This window comes from Pecten maximus, chromosome 5 (genome assembly GCF_902652985.1).
Source record: "Pecten maximus chromosome 5, xPecMax1.1, whole genome shotgun sequence".
In the NCBI taxonomy this organism is placed as follows: Eukaryota; Metazoa; Mollusca; class Bivalvia; order Pectinida; family Pectinidae; genus Pecten; species Pecten maximus.
This window is the reverse complement of record NC_047019.1, coordinates 27,375,140-27,394,579: the sequence shown is the minus strand read 5'-3', so window position 1 is coordinate 27,394,579 and position 19,440 is coordinate 27,375,140. Positions and strand designations below refer to the sequence as shown.

Below are 19,440 nucleotides of genomic sequence, written 5' to 3'. Positions count from 1 at the left end.
GTAAAACTAGTATTGAACTGCATTACTATGATATTTATAGCTGTTACAGTGTATAAAACAATACTTGTAAAGTCCAATTTCAAGTTTTAAAGAGTTTATTTCTACAATAGCTGGTCAATTCTGTATTTCTCTTAGATTCCGGGTCCTTTCGTCAGTCTGTGTTCGAGTGCGTCCGTGGGTCTCTGTGTGTCGACTCTATCAAACCTCTCATTTTTATAGTTTAAGGGAATGTTTGACTGCTTTAGGTGTCGTATTGGATAATTAATTGCCCTTCCCTACCTGTAAAGCGTATAGGCACACTGATATTGGTACTTGCAGAATCCTACAGCTATTATTCTGACATAATGTGTTCATATTCCTGATCTGGATTTGACATGGTAATTTCTCATACTGACTTATTGACCCTGAACTGGCGCGTGTAGACCTCTATTTAACCAAATTAGGGACATGGACTGTTTCTGTTAGGTTTATCACATGATCAAATACCTATTGACTGATTAAACCTTGGTACTTATTTTAAAATCATTTAACTTATTCAATTCTACACGTTATTTTGTAGCAAAGGGACAGAACATAACATGTTACCCTCAATATCAGAGCTGGATGCTCGATGCGTAAATATTATCAAAATATCATAACTGATATACCAAATGAATTATACTGATAGAAAAGAACACAGTTAACATATGTAAATATTTAATAGTGACAAAATACTGACAAAACAATAAATATATGAAGAATGTTGTACACCAATAGTATCAGCAATGAATTTCTAGAATTTGTAATTTTTAAATTGGAACAGGGAAAACACGAATACAGACAAAGACAACATTATTCCAAATACGGACCATTCATCTTAGATGTTTGTGTCGTCACCAAACACTACTCTGGACATCAGATACGTCTCTCAGTGTAGTTGGTTGACTGCTTCAGATTTTGATGTAGTTTTATGTTCGGTATTCAAATTCATAATTTCCATGAATGATAAAGAAGTAGAAGACATGAATTAATGTATAAAATTGCATCATACAGTTACTTTGTTCTTCAATTATATGACGTTAATGTACAAGTGTTTTATCACCATCGCTATAACCAGGGACTTACGATACATAATGTGTTTGTTTATCCTCCTACTTGTAATAGGAATCGTCATATCTAAACCCCTAACATATTATGGTTATTGGTCTAAATAAATCTTAACTATCCCATTTAATTTGAATGAGTAACATTTTGAAATGCCACTTAATTTTTTTTCCTGTGTACAACAACAAATTATACAAAAATAACCCTGTGTTTCAGTGAAAAAGTTTTGAATTATTAAATGCCTGTGACAAAAATTAATAAGTGTTCAGATTATCTAAATTAGAATAGTCTTTGACGCATTTGCAGGTAAAAACGTTTTGTTTTTTGTTTTTTTATTTGACAAAAAAATTGAAAACGGAATTTGTTTGGCATACAGCTTATATTCTTGATGCAGATTCCGATGTCAAGCTTTTCCAGGTGACCATTACTGTTTTGTAGATCAGGTGACCATTACTGTTTTGTAGATCAGGTGACCATTACTGTTTTGTAGGTCAGGGATTCGGCTATTTATTGGGAAATGTTGTTATTGTTTATCGATTAAGATTTCATTGCACTACATATACTTTAAAGTTATATGCTAGGTGAAAAATTGTATTATCGTTTGGCACAAGTGATAAATAAGCTCATTGATTTTCTCTTTCAAGATGAGTTATTATGTGATAAAATACTAACATTAATTCTGGTTAAAATGAAAATGTATTGTTGTTACTGCACATTCCAGATATGATGATAGCGACACTAACAGATCTCATGTAGAATATGGCACTTCATTATATACACATGAGAGATTAATCTCTCTTATTTGAATTTCAGGTTATTTGTTTAACATTTTCTAGTTTTAAGGGTAAAACATTGTTATATGCGGTTTATGAAAAATTAGTCACATATACGACTTATAATATTTTTTTTCACATTGATGACTCGTTGTTGCGCATTGTTGAAAATGACGGGAAGCGTTTCGGTGAAGAAAAAGGCTGTATTTCCTGAAAAATAAAAATTATAACAAAGGTAAATCAGAACATACATACATGTACATATAGACACTGAAGATATCCTTTACAAACAAAATGTAAATATATATTACCTCAAATTTTAAATTTGGACGAGGAAGTTTAAACTCGCTGCTAGTAGTTATTGGAAAACCATCGCCGTCATTATCTGAAATTAATTAGAATATGTAAAAATACAATATTTCAAGCAAATAGAAATAAAATAAAAACAAAACAAAATTAATGTGCGTGAATAAACAGTCTTATTTCACAAAGGCATTTTCATCACTGCTGTTTGAACGTGTTTTAGATATTTCATTTTGAACAATTTCATGTTCACGTTGTTCAGAATATACAACGATTTTTTCATAATTATGTAAATTTAAACATGTAAAGTCTTACCTTGGATGTTGTTCCATGATTTCATCACAACCTGTAAAAAATTAAGCATGTACATCAGGTAATAATATTATCTATGTTTTATATTCATTGTAAGTATAACAAATGAGAATTTGCGCATTGAAATTAGCACGGATACGAATTTTGTTGTTTAACGGCTTATCTTTGAGGAATGCATCCACTGTTTGCAAGATACAAGTGTGTGTTTTTGGAGGATGCAGTATGTATGTTCGTGTTTGCTGAAGCGACACCAAGCAGGACACCACAACCGGTCACAATATCCTGTCAACGAATCGACCCAGTCGTCCTACTGCTTTTAAAGACTGGAATGTCTTGGCCAGGGGCAGAACTCATACGATTCCCCAAAGGATTGAACGCTGAACTAAAGACCCAAATTTAACTATTACAATCTGCAAGGACGAAATTCTTGTCAGACCACGTGGAGTGTGTGTGGTTTTTCGCAACAATCGAAGAAGTGAGTTGCAAAATGATAGCCGAAGGAAAGGGAACGTCCGGAAGCTAAGGCGGCATTTGTGTTTTTAAGTATCCCTTGTTGGTTAAAAAGAAGTAGCCGCATTGTACGCCTACCTAAACTTTATTTTAATCTTCTTTATCGATTTATTGTTTTATTATTTTATTGATTGCGTCTTTAAGGCTATTACCATTTAAATCTTGCTTTAAAAATTTACAAACGACACACAGAATATGAACATCTTAAAGATATCTGGAAGTTTCATCTGTGTATTTGAAATTTTATCTATGTATTGGAAATTCCATCTGTGTATTGGAAGTTGTATCTGTGTATTGGAAGTTGTATATGTGTATTGGAAGTTTTATCTTTGTATTGGAAGTTGTATCTGTGTATTGGAAGTTGTATCTGTGTCTATAGAATGTTTCTACGGTACCTTAGTTTCCAAATTGTCCTCATAAAAAGACATATATTTTGAATCCTAAAACAGTGTACCTTATCTTTTTAATCATTAATCATTCTAACTTATATTTCATATAGGCATGAAGCCAAGGAAACCACACCTCCTTGTCTATTCCTGTCTCGAACGATGGCATCCGTGATGTTTCAACATGTTTCAATTTATTCGCCAGAGCTTGTCGAATCTAGATATATGATGAATGTTATCATTAATTTGTTTTGACATCTTTTGAAAGCATTATCCAAATATATCACTGTAATAATCAGATATCTACATGATTCGCCAACCGGGATCACTTATAATGATAAAAAAAATAAAGCGCACCGGCATTTTTTTCGTGATGTACCCCCTTTTTAATAGCAAAGCAAGACATTATCTCAAGAAATTAAGAATTAAGGTATGTCACCTGATCCTGAAAGATTTTTAAAACGCATATTTTAAAAGTGATTTTTATTTATTTATCAAATCAATTATAGATATTTTACTGTTATATTCGTTTCTTGAATGAGTAGCGTTTAAATATATGTATACTTACCGAGGCATTGAAAACACAATAGAAAAGGAATATGAAGAACCCCTGAAAATGTTATAGCAAAATTACAATGATTATACAAAGTATCATCATTAACATTTCAGAGCTAGTTTGATAGTTTTTTTTCATGAGTCGAAATTAACTTATCCTGTCAACAAATGTGTTGCTGTTTTATCATACTTGCAGCGTATTAAAACGACAACAGCTTGCAAGTTAACAGAATACATTATTTTATTGTTCAAAAATCAGGAAATACTAATTTCCATTTAAACACAGGTCATGTTGCATGAGTTAACATGAAAATTTTTATTGAATCAGCATTATGACATCGCACAAAAACAATATTTGATTGTCAAATAGACCTACCTGTAGAGAGTTTGCCAATGCAAATAGGTACTGGAACACGATGAGGTCGTCAGACATCGATACAATCCCAAACAACCATGTGATTCCAAGAACCGGAAGTAGTATAGATACACTTCGTATGCCAGCCCTGAAAGAAGAAAGTGCCCTCTGATTTAGATATTTCATCTTTCTTTTTTGTCCAATAAGGAGTCCAGACGAACAAGTTGTGCCATGCATTTTTGATTTTATATTCAAGAAATTAGATTGAAGTATATTACAGCAGTACTAGAGATAAAATGATTGGTTGAACCGCTTTAGTCGTGATCACGTTGCGCTTACATAATTTTCTTCTTTTCTGTTTTCGTTTGTATCAACTGGGACGAGTATAAAGTCTTCAGTGTAATACCAAGAACGACAATATTCACCTGTATAGAAAAAAACATACTTGTTCACAACAGTTCTTAATATCTATGGGCTACAGGACTTCGTATATAGTCCTTAGATTATAATGTATTTCCAAAAATCTATGATACATGTTCATTTCCTGGATAAAGTTATTTGTTTACGCACTTCAAGTTAACGAACCCACTAATTGGTTTTATTTTACCATGGTGATAAAGGTTGATATGCCGAAATTGAGAAAGTATAGAAAAAGTAATACGGACTTAGCTTTTCATTTACAAAATTTTAATTAATTAATGTCTACTTATATTTTTGAATAATCATTTAAAGTCTACCTGCCTTCTACATCGATTACTCCAGTTATAATTTTGTGTAAAGCCAAAAATGAGTTCAGTAATAATGTTGTCCATCACGCATATGATCAAACAAATATATTTTTCCATTAATTGCTTAAATTTCACGACACATTTTTATTGATACATATTGCACACATACCAGAACAATACAAACTGCAGGGCCAATGAAGGAATACACGACACCGTTTGTAAAGGTAAGCCAGCAGCTGGGAAATAATAAGCGGAACAATGCTTGATTCAAATATGTTCTTACATCAGAGTTACCTCCCTGTCAGCCAAAAAGATTTAAGTTACACGCCTGACGCCAAAACATAGATGGTCACTTGGCGGGTTTTTTTCTCCAGAGCATATAATTATAATGCCATAAAATTAAGATTATAAATGTTGCAAATGTGTAGCCCTAAGATGGTCGAAGTAATCATTGATTTTGAAAATGTGTTCTTCTACAATTCTGATACCATGTTTCCTCTAGTACCAGTGGGAAAGGATTACATAAGTCATAGCATAGCATTGACACGAATTCCACTTATGGAAATACTTGTTTAATGATTCAGCTTAAAAGAAGCCTATCTCTCAAAAGTACGATCTCTGAGTTCAGCACTTTTGCTCCCAGCTATAATAATAATCATCATCCCAGGTTATAATTACTATAAGTCCGAATGGTATTCCTCCGCATGTGTCACTCCCACTGTCACCGCCACCACGGCCATTGGCACACCTGTTGAACGTAAATGTTAAAAGGAAGTAGTAAAGCGTTACTAAGTATTAACGACATACTAGGGTTATTTATCCTAACTTGGCGAATTGATTTTTTATTTGGTTAACGTCCTAAGTCATGTGTTATATGGTACAATATAATTATGTTGTTTTGGGTTGTTTTTTTTCATTTGTGGGTTAGAACGGAATGGAATACAGCCATGCATTATGTAACGCATTGCTTACATAATCATATATGCAAATAATTGCCGGTACAGATATACTTTGAAATAAGAGCAAATTAATCAACCTATTAATATTCATGAACTGCTGTAAACGTTGTTATTCCCGCGGGTATTTACTTTCGCAATTTGAAGAGATAAACATTACACAAATAATACGCTGGGGGATTTTTGCGGTCGTATTTCCCGCTCGTATAAATTTCCACATTTTCAGTATACTCTTAACGCAGACTCTACCAAACTACCCGAAATTTTCTTACCCCATCCTAGCAGAAGATACCACTTGAGTTTTGACTTTAGACTGGAGACACGTGTTACAGATATGAGGATCTCGATACCCTCAGCCAGCATAAGACAAAACGTCACAAGGAAAAAGTAATGCAGAAGAGCGGTTATCGTTGTACACAGTGCCTGCCCGAAAATATTTATAGACATAAATGAATATGTCGTGATAATGTATAGAATCATATCATCTCAAAATTCTAATAATGCATTTTAAAACATACATGTTTCATGGAAGTTGGAATGGCGACAAAATATACAACAAATATTGGCTGAAAACGACTACCGTATTCATACTACGCACGATACACCTTCTTGACCTGTATCGTTCACCTGATCTAAAGTTTATGAGTATAAATTTCCATAGAAGACTTTATTCATGTGACTTACAAACAATGATTAATGCCATATACCACCGAAGAAATATACATAAATGTTTATATTGTGACCTCTTTAGGACTCGCGCAAGTGAATAATTTACTATATGTTATTAGTAGAGACTCAATTCCTTCATTTGCTCGTTTGAAGTTCAAATAATGTGAAATTTATATCGAATTTAAGTCTGAAGTGTTAATGTTTTTCTATCAGATGAATATTTAAAGTTTTAATGGCATAAACGAGTACACGGGTACTCGAAAGACAGTAACCATGACATTTACAGTACACTGGGGAACCCCTACCTGGGGAATTCTCGCCTTTTACACCTCGAATCCTACGTCATTCTACTTTCAGTGTATATTTTTAATTTTCCAAATATCCAGACCCTGCTCTTTATTCTAGTATATATATAGTACCCATTTCATATGTTACTGATTGGCTGATTCAAATGTGTGCGATCTCTACAGGATCAGACTTAATATATACCTTGCAAATTATCGCGAACCATAAACTGGAGAAAAATGTGTATTTATAATAGTAAACGGAAAATTTCCAGAAATAATAAATGGGCCTGACGGACAAAGCTTCTATAACAATCATTCCCACAATGCAACGGGCGTGTTATCAGTCAACACAAAATGGCGAAACACCAAGAAAACGTTTGCCTGCCAGAAGTCAGACAGATACTGCCAAAAAGAAACGTAAAAGGGACTGGAATCGGTAAAACCCCAGAGCTGTTTTTAGGAGATTAATTGATTCATTGGAACTTAGCTAGAAAGAAATGGAATAGACTCGAATTCTGATTTGCGATGTTTTGTTCTATGCATATTGCTATATTCCGATTTGTTTGTATTCTTGTTTATATCGATCAGTTAGAATATTTTGCTAATATATTCAAACGAAAGCAAGTTCATGTACTCGATAAATAAATAACGGCCATGTGTGTAGTTTAGGTGTAGTGTACGTTGTTGTAGCGATGTTCTCTGCCTCGGGACAAATCTCTCGATACAATTAAATGCGGCGAGTTATTTTTATACACTGATGTCGCAAGAATTCCCCCGGTCAAGCGTCCAGCTCAATGATCATTTTGATATTAGGAGAGCGTGAATGAGCATCTTGGATTGTCATTAATACATGTGTACAACTAGAAATTTCTGTTATTTTGGAGCATGCGTCTTAAAGATCCCTCAAGATGATCAAAACGCATTTACAATGTAATACTTTAACCCTGGGCGATTTGGTACTTCTGGGAATTATTGATGGTAGGCCCTCTGCAATATTAAATGGACAATGTAATTCATTTCAAATGAATATTTAAAATAATATTTTGTACATTTGATCTAAACAAACTAAATTAGATAAACAACATAAGTACCCTATCATCCCAAGATATTAATAACTAAATAGATCAAGGTAATTCATGATAAAAAAAACATAAGTATACTATCACCCCAACGTGTTATTAACCAAATAGCATGACCCTGATATTTGTGATTGAGAGGAATTCGTTTGAAGGAAGGAAAAATTGAACGGAGAGACGACGGACATCACACACTATGAAATATGTGGGACTTTGTCAACATAGAGATAAACAGTAAAATAACCCAGTGTTGCTGGTAATCACTGCTGGTTATCACATCGAGGATATAAACTTAAATTCCGGATAATATCATATTAACACTTACATCGTTATCTGTGCTGTTTATACCACCAAGAAATAATAAGTAAGAGACAGTCAGGGACGCACACAAGTTCATCAGCAGCCGATTTCTGTCGTTTTTGACATACCTGCACCAAATATATTGTTGATAAGAAATAGAGATAATTTCTGAATTATTTAAAATGCAAACACTATAGTTAAGATGGTATTCATTGGATAAAGGGAAGTAATCGATATTATTAATTGACATGTAGATATATAGGCCTATAAACGTATTTATTTCGACACACTTTTCTGATATATTTATTTATATATACATACTTCCTACATAATACTATGGCCGAAACTGAAATTAACCTAATTTTGTAACTGTGAAAACAAAATTATGGTTTCAGATTATACCGATTATTGACAGGTTATTTTAATACATTTTCAATCAATTATTTCGATAACTCTTTTACGTTACGATATATCTTACACTAACATAAATAGATAGAACAATAGCTCCCATAGCTATACCATCCAGTAAATGGGTATACAGTTATATATGATCAACTGTCATACTTTGTCTGAAGTGGTAAAATGTGACCTCTGACCCTTTGACTGATGATAAATAAAAGAATCAGGAGTAAAATATTACGTTATGATGGTATAGATGTACTAGGAGGTTTGCTGAGTGTTTATATAAAATATTACGTTATGATGGTATAGATGTACTAGGAGGTTTGCTGAGTGTTTATATAAAATAGCTTGTATAAAAGTTAGTTTATTTAAAAGTCGTTAAGTGTTACCTTGCACCGTTTAATCTTGACTTGGGTACCAAAATCTAAACAAGTATATTACTTCGTTTCTGATAAGAAAGTGTAAATAAATGCATTTTATTTCATTTCAGAAAAGTTTGTATCACCCAAAGGCAAATGAGGCAACATTGAACTTAATACAAAAATACAAGGATCGTAAATTGGGCATTGAAGCTATGTCCGTGTGTTATCTACAATATCGGTCGATGGGCCTGTGGTATATGTTGTGGGACGGTCATAGGGAATCGAGGAAAGGTCAATTAATGACTTCCATTTGCTTAGTAAGGCTATAACAAATGAGTCTAATAACGGTATACAAGTTATGCCAAGTACACTATTACAATTCAACAATATAAGAAATGACGATATTACCTCCATAATTTAAAATACACAGCCATCGTGATGAGTGTAGATATTGATGACAGAATACACCCGATAAAACTGACTATTCTGAGAACATACGTATCCGGATCCTGGGAAATATAAAATACACTTAAAGATCAATGCCGCGTTACCACGTCAACACAAACCGGAAAAGAAAACACCATTTATGATCGTTATAAATGCTAGATATATTTAAGTTATCTTTTACGTAACTGAATGGAACAATATAATATAACTGATGTTTAGTAAAACGTACAAATGCTACAAATGCTATCAGTAAACTGTTTTCTTTAAACTCTCTGCCCCTTATTATGTAAGTTGTTCAGGTGAGATAAAACGCACAGATAGAAGTTATTATGTTCAATTGACCACGAAGGTTTTCAAAGTAAACAGTTTAAAATATTGATTACTAAAGCTTACCGATGATGTTGAGCCTACAGGACTCGTCAGCACAGCAAAGTTCGTCAGATGGTAACAAGTACAGCTATCACCTGTCCAGTTACAGCCTCGTTCCGACCAACTTAAGAAGGCAGAATGAACATATATTGTTACGGGTAGACATTAACAAAACACAGAATATTACCAACACAACAGAATATAACCAACACAACAGAATACCACCAACACTACAGAATATTACCAACACAACAGAATATTACCAACACTACAGAATATTACAACCACAACAGAATATTACCAACACTACAGAATATTACCAACACAACAGAATATTACTAACACTACAGAATAATACCAACACTACATAATATTACCACCACAACAGAATGAAATCAACACTACAGAATATTACTAGCACAACAGAATATTACCAACACAACAGAATATTACCAACACTACAGAATATTACTAACACAACAGAATTAAATCAACACTACAGAATATTACTAACACAACAGAATATTACCAACACTACAGAATATAACCAACACTACAGAATAAAACCAACACTACAGAATAAAACCAACACTACCGAATATTACCTCCACAACAGAATTAAATCAACACTACAGAATATTACTAACACAACAGAATATTACCAACACTACAGAATATAACCAACACAACAGAATATAACCAACACAACAGAATATTACCAACACTACAGAATATTACCAACACTACAGAATATTACCAACACAACAGAATATTACCAACACTACATGATATTACCAACACAATAGAATTTTACCAACACAACAGAATATTACCAACACAACAGAACATTAACCACACAACAGAATATTAACGTCACAACAGAATATTACTAACACTACATAATATTACCAACATTACATAGTATTACCAACACAACAGAATATTACCACCACAAAATAATATTACCACCACAACAGAATATTACCAACACTACATGATATTACCAACACAATAGAATTTTACCAACGCAACAGAATATTACCAACACAACAGAACATTAACCACACAGCAGAATATTAACGTCACAACAGAATATTACTAACACTACATAATATTACCAACATTACATAGTATTACCAACACAACAGAATATTACCAACAAAACAGATTATTACGAACACAACAGAATATTACCAACACCGAATATTACAGACACAACAGAATATCAACGACACAACAGAACATTACCCACACAACAGAATATTACCAACAAAATATAATACAACCAACACAACAGAATATAACCAACACAACAGAATATTACCAACACAACATAATTAAATCAACACATCATAATATTAAATACACAACAGAATATTACCAACACAAAAGAATATTACCAACACATCATAATATTACAAACACAACAGAATATTACCAACACAACAGAATATTATCAACACAACAGAATATTGCCAACACAACAGAATATTACCAACACAACAGAACTTTACCAACGAAATAGAATGCTACCAACACAACAGAATATTACCAGCACAACAGAATATTATTAGCAACAGAATATTACCAACACAACAGAATATTATTAGCAACATACATTATTACCGACCTCGAATATGACCAGCAGCGACTATTACCATCACAGAATAGTCAGTAAATATGATTTCTATTTTAAAGTTTATGTTATTATATTTGGTCATATACTAATAAGGACCGTCTACCGTCATTATTGCTAGGTATCACTAATTGATCCATATGTAGATATTCCAACACAAAGGGGTCCATGCTAAAAGATCCTGTGACTATTTCACGTTTAAATAAATGTAGATTATATAACTTATTGTATAAGTTCTTTTTTCTGTAGCCATGAACATCTATCTATTTCTCATTCAAATAGAAATAATAACGATATCGAATACATAACAGAATCATTCACCACTTTGCCATAACAGTTATTTCTAAGTACACATGATATTGTATGCATTGATAAGCAAATGATAACGCAGTAAATATACATGTATTTGTACAGTTGTTCAGAACATTTTGGCCCATATCTAAAATTATATCATAATAATTTATCAGGACATGTCTTCGAACCAATCTGTAAAATATTTCTATATGTATCATACACACTGGAGAATATTACCTGCTGTTTTCAAAGTTCCAAAACACACACTCAGGCGTCTGATTCTAAAAACATTAAACCATAATTCAGTGGTAAAATTGTATTTCTAAATAAAGTGACTAGCTTTCATATAATATGCCATTTCTAGCTAAGGATTGCTCTGTGTCACCAAACATATTTGACAAACAGGTTTAAGAATACGGCACAGCATAGGAAGAATGGTCTATTATAATCTCCTTTGCCTAATAGTTTTCAAATTTTCTGACCAGAACATGGTTATTAACCAAAACAGTTTCAAAGCAGAGCTGCAAGCCTAAGGCTAATATTTACCATCTACCACGTGCAAAATATTGAATTTTTGTATACAATAATAATTCAGTGTTATATCTTTCTATCTACTTTTTCGTGCTTTGTTTCTTTGTTTCAATTCATTCTTTGAAACAACAAATGACATATCATCATATCACCAGAAAACAAATAAGATAAAGCGATTATCAAGTCAGATCACCAACACCATTGAGACAAAGTAGTGTATGATCTTACGAATGAGAGACTGTAGTCACATCGGCGTTAACACTCAAAGTATAGTTTACTATCGTGATTTTACGTTACATCCGTACAATATCGTTTTCATTGTTGATGCTGATTTATTTTAATTGAATCGTATACAATAGTCCCAAAAACGGGAATCACACACCTCGTGTTTGTTAAATGTTAATGTGACAGGATGACTTAGGTTAACAGTATTGACACCAGGCAGAGACAGTGACAAAACCTCCGAGACATTTCTGTCTGTTCTGAAATATAAAACATATAAAATCAATTAGATATTTTATTGTAAAATGAGACGTTGAAAGTAAGTTTCTCTTCAGCTGACAATTTATTTTTATTTTTTATTTTTATTTTTATTTTTGGCACAATTGGTCAAAAATTGTTTAGATAGCAAGACAACATGATTCCAGCGCAGATGTGTATGTACATTTGTGTTTTGCTGAACAGTACTACAATTCCATAGTAGGAATCAGGTCTGTAGTCTAATCAGAAGTATTGGAGTTGTATGTTTTAGTTTTATGCAATTGATAACTCTTTAACACACATTCCAAAACATACTTTCAATAAAATGTGTGAAAATCTACCACAAAAAAATGACAAAAAATCAAAAGAACAAACAAACAAAACACAAAACAAAAAAAAAATAATTGTCTAACGCTACCCTGACATCACCTGGTGTTTGGTAGGGTGTCCGCTATAGTTCTATAAACAGCAGCGATAAACGATTGGTTTCCTACAAAATAATAGGGGAAAATACTGAATAAGTTGCTCTTGGTTTTATGCTATTTCTCCAATACCAATATACACTTAGGGATTTTGTTCCCTTGTGGGTATCTTTAGAGTAATTAAGCGCATTAGAGTAAATCAATGTGGTATATTATCATCATATTACAAAAATGTATATTTTTCACAATTGTTCTGAGATTGATGAATATACCTTTAAGGAGTAATAGCTGAGTTCACCACACCCGATCCTATTTATTCCTCTTTTAATGCATGTTGACCTACGCGGAAACTTCATATTTCTACATATCTTTTAACTTTCTTTTAGTTTTCACTATTAAGTGCAAGGTTTTCATTATTCTGACACTTTTACGGTTAATTAAAACAGTAATTTCGACTGTCATGACTACATTGATTCCAGATATAGATCAGCTGCTTACAACTTTGATATATATATTTTTTTTTATATAAACAAGAAATGATCACATAATTTTATACTAACATACCCGGAAATATAGTGTTATCTAACGATAAGGTAATGTTCAGTGTTCCTGTTTCGTGGTCGTCTGAAGAATCGTCGGCAGTAAAGTGTATGCCATCGTTGTTCACCCTGCCTATTTCAATGACTGAAACAAAAGAAAATACCTCTATCAAAGATTTTATTAATCATTACTAAATTTTCATAAAATCTTTATAAAGAAAACTCTACTTTAAAAGCATTTATTTTCGCTGGGCCTACATTTCGTAGTTAACAGATTGGTAGATTCGTTGAAGTTATTTTTCTGGATTTCGTGTGTCACATTTCATTGACACCAAATATTACAAACATTTCTAACAGGCGTTAAGATAAAACACTCGTACATAAATATGTACAGGTAAGTTCAGACAGCGTTTGGAAGCATTTCGAGGAACGAGGCCTGCACAACAAGTGACACATTCTACAGTGGTGAGAATGCAATTCATGGTTACCCCTGGAGTATCGAATATGACTTTCCTCTTTGGAACTGAAAAATAACAATGGTACAAACAAAAGGGTATACACATTCCTCTTACCAATATTGTCCATTGTGTCGAGTCTAATCGGGTGAGTATTGTTCACTTTTCTTGCTACAACAGCACCAAAGTTCTCGACGGTCTTCAAAAGCTCCGAAACTTTAGTTTGTGTTTGATCCTAGAGGAAAATAATAAATAAACAAAATCCTGTTTATATTAGTAGACTAACTCAAGTCAGAAAAGTAACAAAAAAACTGTTTATATTGGTAGAATTACTCAAGTCAGAAAAGTAACAAGAAAACAAAATCCTTTATACTGGTAGACTAATTCAAGTCAGAAAAATAATAAATAAACAAAATCCTGTTTATATTTGTAGACTAACTCAAGTCAGAAAAGTAACAAATAAACAAAATCCTGTTTATGTTGGTAGACTAACTCAAGTCAGAAAAATAATAAATAAACAAAATTTTGTTTATATTGGTAGACTAACTCAAGTCAGAAAAGTAACAAATAAACAAAATTTTGTTTATATTGGTAGACTAACTCAAGTCAGAAAAATGATAAATAGACTAACTCAAGTCAGAAAAGTAATAAATAAACAAAATCCTGTTTATATTGGTAGACTAATTCAAGTCAGAAAAGTATTTAAACAAATAATGCGACTTTTAAATGTCTTTAAAGTGTTGTAATTCACTTACTTCAGCTGTTTCCATTTGACGCCAGGTTTCGCTATTATTAGTAGACAACATTTGATCCAGTATCCCGAAAAAATTCTGTTAAAATCCAAATGCAATATACTTACGACATAAAGTTGACAGATTAGATCTTCGAATCAACAGATTTACAGATTTATGACTTAAGATCCCAGCGGCATCATAGCGACATATCTTCGAAAATATGAATACACAGATCGTTTAAAGTATATATGAGGCAGTCACACAACAATCTAAATAGTACTGTATCTTTAATTGTACTCAGATGTAGGCTCTTAAATGTTAAATCTTGCTTCTTTACACTATACCTCATTTACAGAACTACATACAGACACACGAATAAATAGTATTCTTGTTTATCGTTCTGTATGTGTGTAGGTTTATTATCATTTTTTTTTTATTTTTTATTTTTATTTCATTTTTATTTTATTTTATTTTATTTTATTTTTTGGATGGGGGGAGGGGAGAGAGTTTACAAAGATATTATAGACATGAATATTATAAATGAAATAACCTTTGTAGTTTCGTTATTGACATCGATTGCGTCACTACTGCTGACTAGTTCAGTAATTCTACTCAAAATGGCACTCGTCAGGTTCAGCTCGCCAGACGACAACGGCTCAGCTGAATTTTCGGAAGTGACGTTGTTGATTGTGGTGACCGCTTTGTTAACTGTTTCTTCGATTTGTACAGGATCTGACATGTCGTCGTCGAGCTGAAACCAAAATCGGCAGACATATCTACATTTAAGTGATATATCTTTAAACAGTATTCATATCTTTTTTCTTTTTCTTTTTCATATATGAAATACATAATATATAGCATGAGGTCATTTATCTTCATAGCTCAATTTTCAATAAGAAATACTGACAACTAGGGGAATAGGAAGCTACACAGTGCTATTTCATACGGTACATGGTTACGCCGCATTCTAACAATGATAGCTTGGTAGGGTTGTTAGTGACAACGGAGCCAATAGGCATATGAATGAGAAGTGCACACGACTGACGTCACAAGGGAATACAATATTTTCCAACGAGGTCATGATGTCCACGATAAAACTAGCCCATGCTCTCCATGCCGTTTCACAAAACCTTGCGTTTTTAATTTCTCCGTAAGTAGTGTGCATCTGCCACGGAAACATTCTTTGAAAGAGTAGCCCATAGTCAACATTTCCGGTGTGCTGTGACTTGTAAAGGACTTTTGTGGAATGTTCGAATGTGATGAAATATACCTGCTCTATCATGTAGACAGATTTGTCTCAAATCCAAGAATAAATATACTGAAGCTTTCTGACGTGTGTTTATCTTGACATATATAATTTCATTTAGTGCAAAATGTATTTGTCTGTATCGAAAACCTTCTTTTGTTTTGTTGAAATTAGATACTAAAAGTTGCAAGGATGAAAAGTCCCATTTTGTGCAGCACAGGGAATTTTGTTAAAAAAGGAGAAAAATTCTTAATTTTGACATGGTATTACTGATTATACGAATGATAATAGTTTCTATCTTTGCTTCGACGTCTAACAGCCTTACAGCATCAACAACCCATACAAAAGAAATAATAATAGTAGGTAAAGAAATGATCAATAAAGGTCACATGACTCAAGGGTCGCAAGTTCGAGTCCCGGCACGGGCGCTGTGTTGTATCCTCAAAGAAAATACTATACTTCGCCTGTTGTATCCCAGTTGACTCGGCTTTAAATGAGAACATGGTAGGGCAGTGCAAGAAATGTCGTGTATAAGCGGTTAGGCATCGGAATGGCAGCTCCGGCTGTATATTCCTCAAAGAGTTGAGAAAGACATTGGCTGGTTGCTAAGGTCCAATAACCACGGGTAAGAATTTGTGGACTGTTTTAAGACGGCTATGTACCTGTGATATAACAGTGTATAACACTCCAAATCATTATCATTATTTCTGTTTGTACACATGGTTAATCTGAAACTCTGATTACTTTGAGTGTCCACACATGTTTAATGTACACATAGATAATCTTAAACTGTTATACATACTTCATTCCATGTGTCATCAAATTGTTGTCTGATGCATTCACTCCAGTCAGGATCTTCCCAATTACCGTCAGATTTACAGTGACGTTTTATATCACCTATGAAAAGGTAATAATTCATTTAACATGATTTCCAAATAACTAGATATCTAAAAATCTAAGTGAAAAGAAATAGAATTCTTGAATGAATGACTTCCTGAATGAATGGATGATGTGAACACTGTAAACACACGTATTACCTTGGTAAGGATCTGGACAATCCATAACAACAGTGTGGTTTGCTGAGGTTTCAGTCCATGCAATTGTCCCCATCTCGATGCTCTTACACGTTTCAGCCCCTGTGAGAAAAAAGCCAAATATAATCGTTTGTGTAGTGCTAACAAAATATATACCTTCTGTGTGTAGTGTAACAAAATATATACCTTCTGTGTGTAGTGTAACACTATATATACCTTCTGTGTGTAGTGTAACACTATATATACCTTCTGTGTGTAGTGTAACAAAATATATACCTTCTGTGTGTAGTGTAACACTATATATACCTTCTGTGTGTAGTGTAACAAAATATATACCTTCTGTGTGTAGTGTAACAAAATATATACCTTCTGTGTGTAGTGTAACAAAATATATACCTTCTGTGTGTAGTATAACAAAATATATACCTTCTGTGTGTAGTGTAACACTATATATACCTTCTGTGTGTAGTGTAACAAAATATATACCTTCTGTGTGTAGTGTAACAAAATATATACCTTCTGTGTGTAGTGTAACAAAATATATACCTTCTGTGTGTAGTGTAACACTATATATACCTTCTGTGTGTAGTGTAACACTATATATACCTTCTGTGTGTAGTATAACAAAATATATACCTTCTGTGTGTAGTGTAACAAAATATATACCTTCTACATTTTTTTGTATGTGCAGTCAAATACAATAATATTTAAGACCTGTTTAAATTCCTTCCTGGCGACATCGATCCATCTTTATCTTTAGTCTCAGAAATAAAACAGCAGAAAGAACAAACAGGATAAGAAAATAACGAAACTTTCCAAAATGGCCAACAATAAAAGATTCTGGATGCTGATTTACCTGACATATCTTACAAATAACATGATTAGAAGATTTTTGTAGAAACATGGATATTTTCGGAATAATTAACTGTACGAATTCGTATCTAACATATGCTGTTGGAAGTCCCGCGATGACAACGATGTCCAAGTTATGTTTGATATAAAGATCATATACAGCAGTTTGAAAAAAAAAGTATTTTTCTTGATGTTTGTATCGAACTTAAAATTTAGTTATGTTACATATCCAGACAAAAATATCATTTAATAATTGACCGTTCTATCAAACAAATTTTAAAATGTAAATCATAGCTGACAATTTTGTGATATTGTTTAACATTTAAAATGGAATACTTGATATGTTTTTAAATTCATTCGAGTCCGTATAAAACTCAGAAACTGACATATTCGAGTGGCTGAAGCACGAGATTACCTACCAGCTTTATAGACGTAAATCTGGCTGAAGTACACTGCCGGACACGATACCGTCATACCGACATCACAGCTGTACGTGTAAAAAACTTCGTCCGTTAATCCGGATGTATTAATATTCAACACCGAGTGGCTTGCAGAACTGTTGTCGATGTTTTCTGTATAAAAAATAGTACATAAAAAAGGATGCGTGAAGTTAGCTCAACATACGAGTTACGACATTCAAAATTCAAAAAATGCTTGCAGTGGCGTAGGAAGTGGGGGGTGGGGGGTGGGGCGTGGGGGTGGGGGGGTGGCAATAGCCCCCCACCCCCCACCCCCTTTTTGACATCCAAAATTTAAAAAAGGGGAAAAAACACGAGAATATCAGTAAATTTTCGAACCGATAATGTTTTCTTGGAGGCAACGATGAAAACTTTATCTTGTACATCCGGAACGTTCCGACTTGTATACTAATATATCAATCCTCAGACCTGTGCAATAGCCTGGTAAGTCAATATTTATATCTTAATACGAAATTTTGCTCAACTTCATCACATAGATTCGATAAGTTGATGATAATTTGTGAAGTTGATTGAGTTCATAATGAGAACAAGACAGAAACACAACATACATAAGAATATTAATTACCGACAGGTACGAGGAAATACACAAAAATATCGGTTCGCGCCTACGGCGCTCCCATTATCACTAAATTACTGGACCCCCCGCCCTTTCGAAAATCCTGGCCGGGCCGGGCCTGGTGATTCATGTTTATAACATATCCTGATTTGCGCAAATAACTTATTTTGTACTACATAAATTATCATGGGATGTTGAAATGATAATTATTGGCTAATTTTGCGGAGATGGCATACGATTTGTTAAGTGCGTAAAATTTAAGGTTAAAATTTTTTTTTGTATCACATCATCAAGTTTTTTAAGATAAGA

At 33.2% G+C, this 19,440-nt stretch overlaps 1 protein-coding gene across 1 annotated transcript in view; it reads right to left on the bottom strand.

Moving 5' to 3' along the window:
* Positions 1-747: 747 nt before the first annotated feature.
* Positions 748-19,440, bottom strand: part of LOC117328380 (adhesion G protein-coupled receptor L3-like) — a 44,411-nt gene continuing 25,718 nt past the window's right edge. The window contains exons 5-27 of the mRNA XM_033885907.1: positions 18,516-18,668; positions 17,248-17,346; positions 17,013-17,107; positions 15,515-15,715; positions 14,986-15,060; positions 14,348-14,465; positions 13,801-13,920; positions 13,244-13,304; positions 12,717-12,816; positions 12,041-12,084; positions 9,898-9,997; positions 9,466-9,566; positions 8,319-8,421; positions 6,234-6,384; positions 5,684-5,753; positions 5,175-5,241; positions 4,617-4,702; positions 4,299-4,425; positions 3,936-3,977; positions 3,504-3,584; positions 2,475-2,505; positions 2,168-2,241; positions 748-2,066 (exon numbers count right to left, since the gene is read on the bottom strand). Coding sequence (XP_033741798.1) covers positions 1,992-2,066; positions 2,168-2,241; positions 2,475-2,505; positions 3,504-3,584; positions 3,936-3,977; positions 4,299-4,425; positions 4,617-4,702; positions 5,175-5,241; positions 5,684-5,753; positions 6,234-6,384; positions 8,319-8,421; positions 9,466-9,566; positions 9,898-9,997; positions 12,041-12,084; positions 12,717-12,816; positions 13,244-13,304; positions 13,801-13,920; positions 14,348-14,465; positions 14,986-15,060; positions 15,515-15,715; positions 17,013-17,107; positions 17,248-17,346; positions 18,516-18,668 — 2,174 coding nt within the window. The 3' untranslated portion in view covers positions 748-1,991. The remainder of the gene's footprint in view (positions 2,067-2,167; positions 2,242-2,474; positions 2,506-3,503; positions 3,585-3,935; positions 3,978-4,298; positions 4,426-4,616; positions 4,703-5,174; positions 5,242-5,683; positions 5,754-6,233; positions 6,385-8,318; positions 8,422-9,465; positions 9,567-9,897; positions 9,998-12,040; positions 12,085-12,716; positions 12,817-13,243; positions 13,305-13,800; positions 13,921-14,347; positions 14,466-14,985; positions 15,061-15,514; positions 15,716-17,012; positions 17,108-17,247; positions 17,347-18,515; positions 18,669-19,440) is intronic.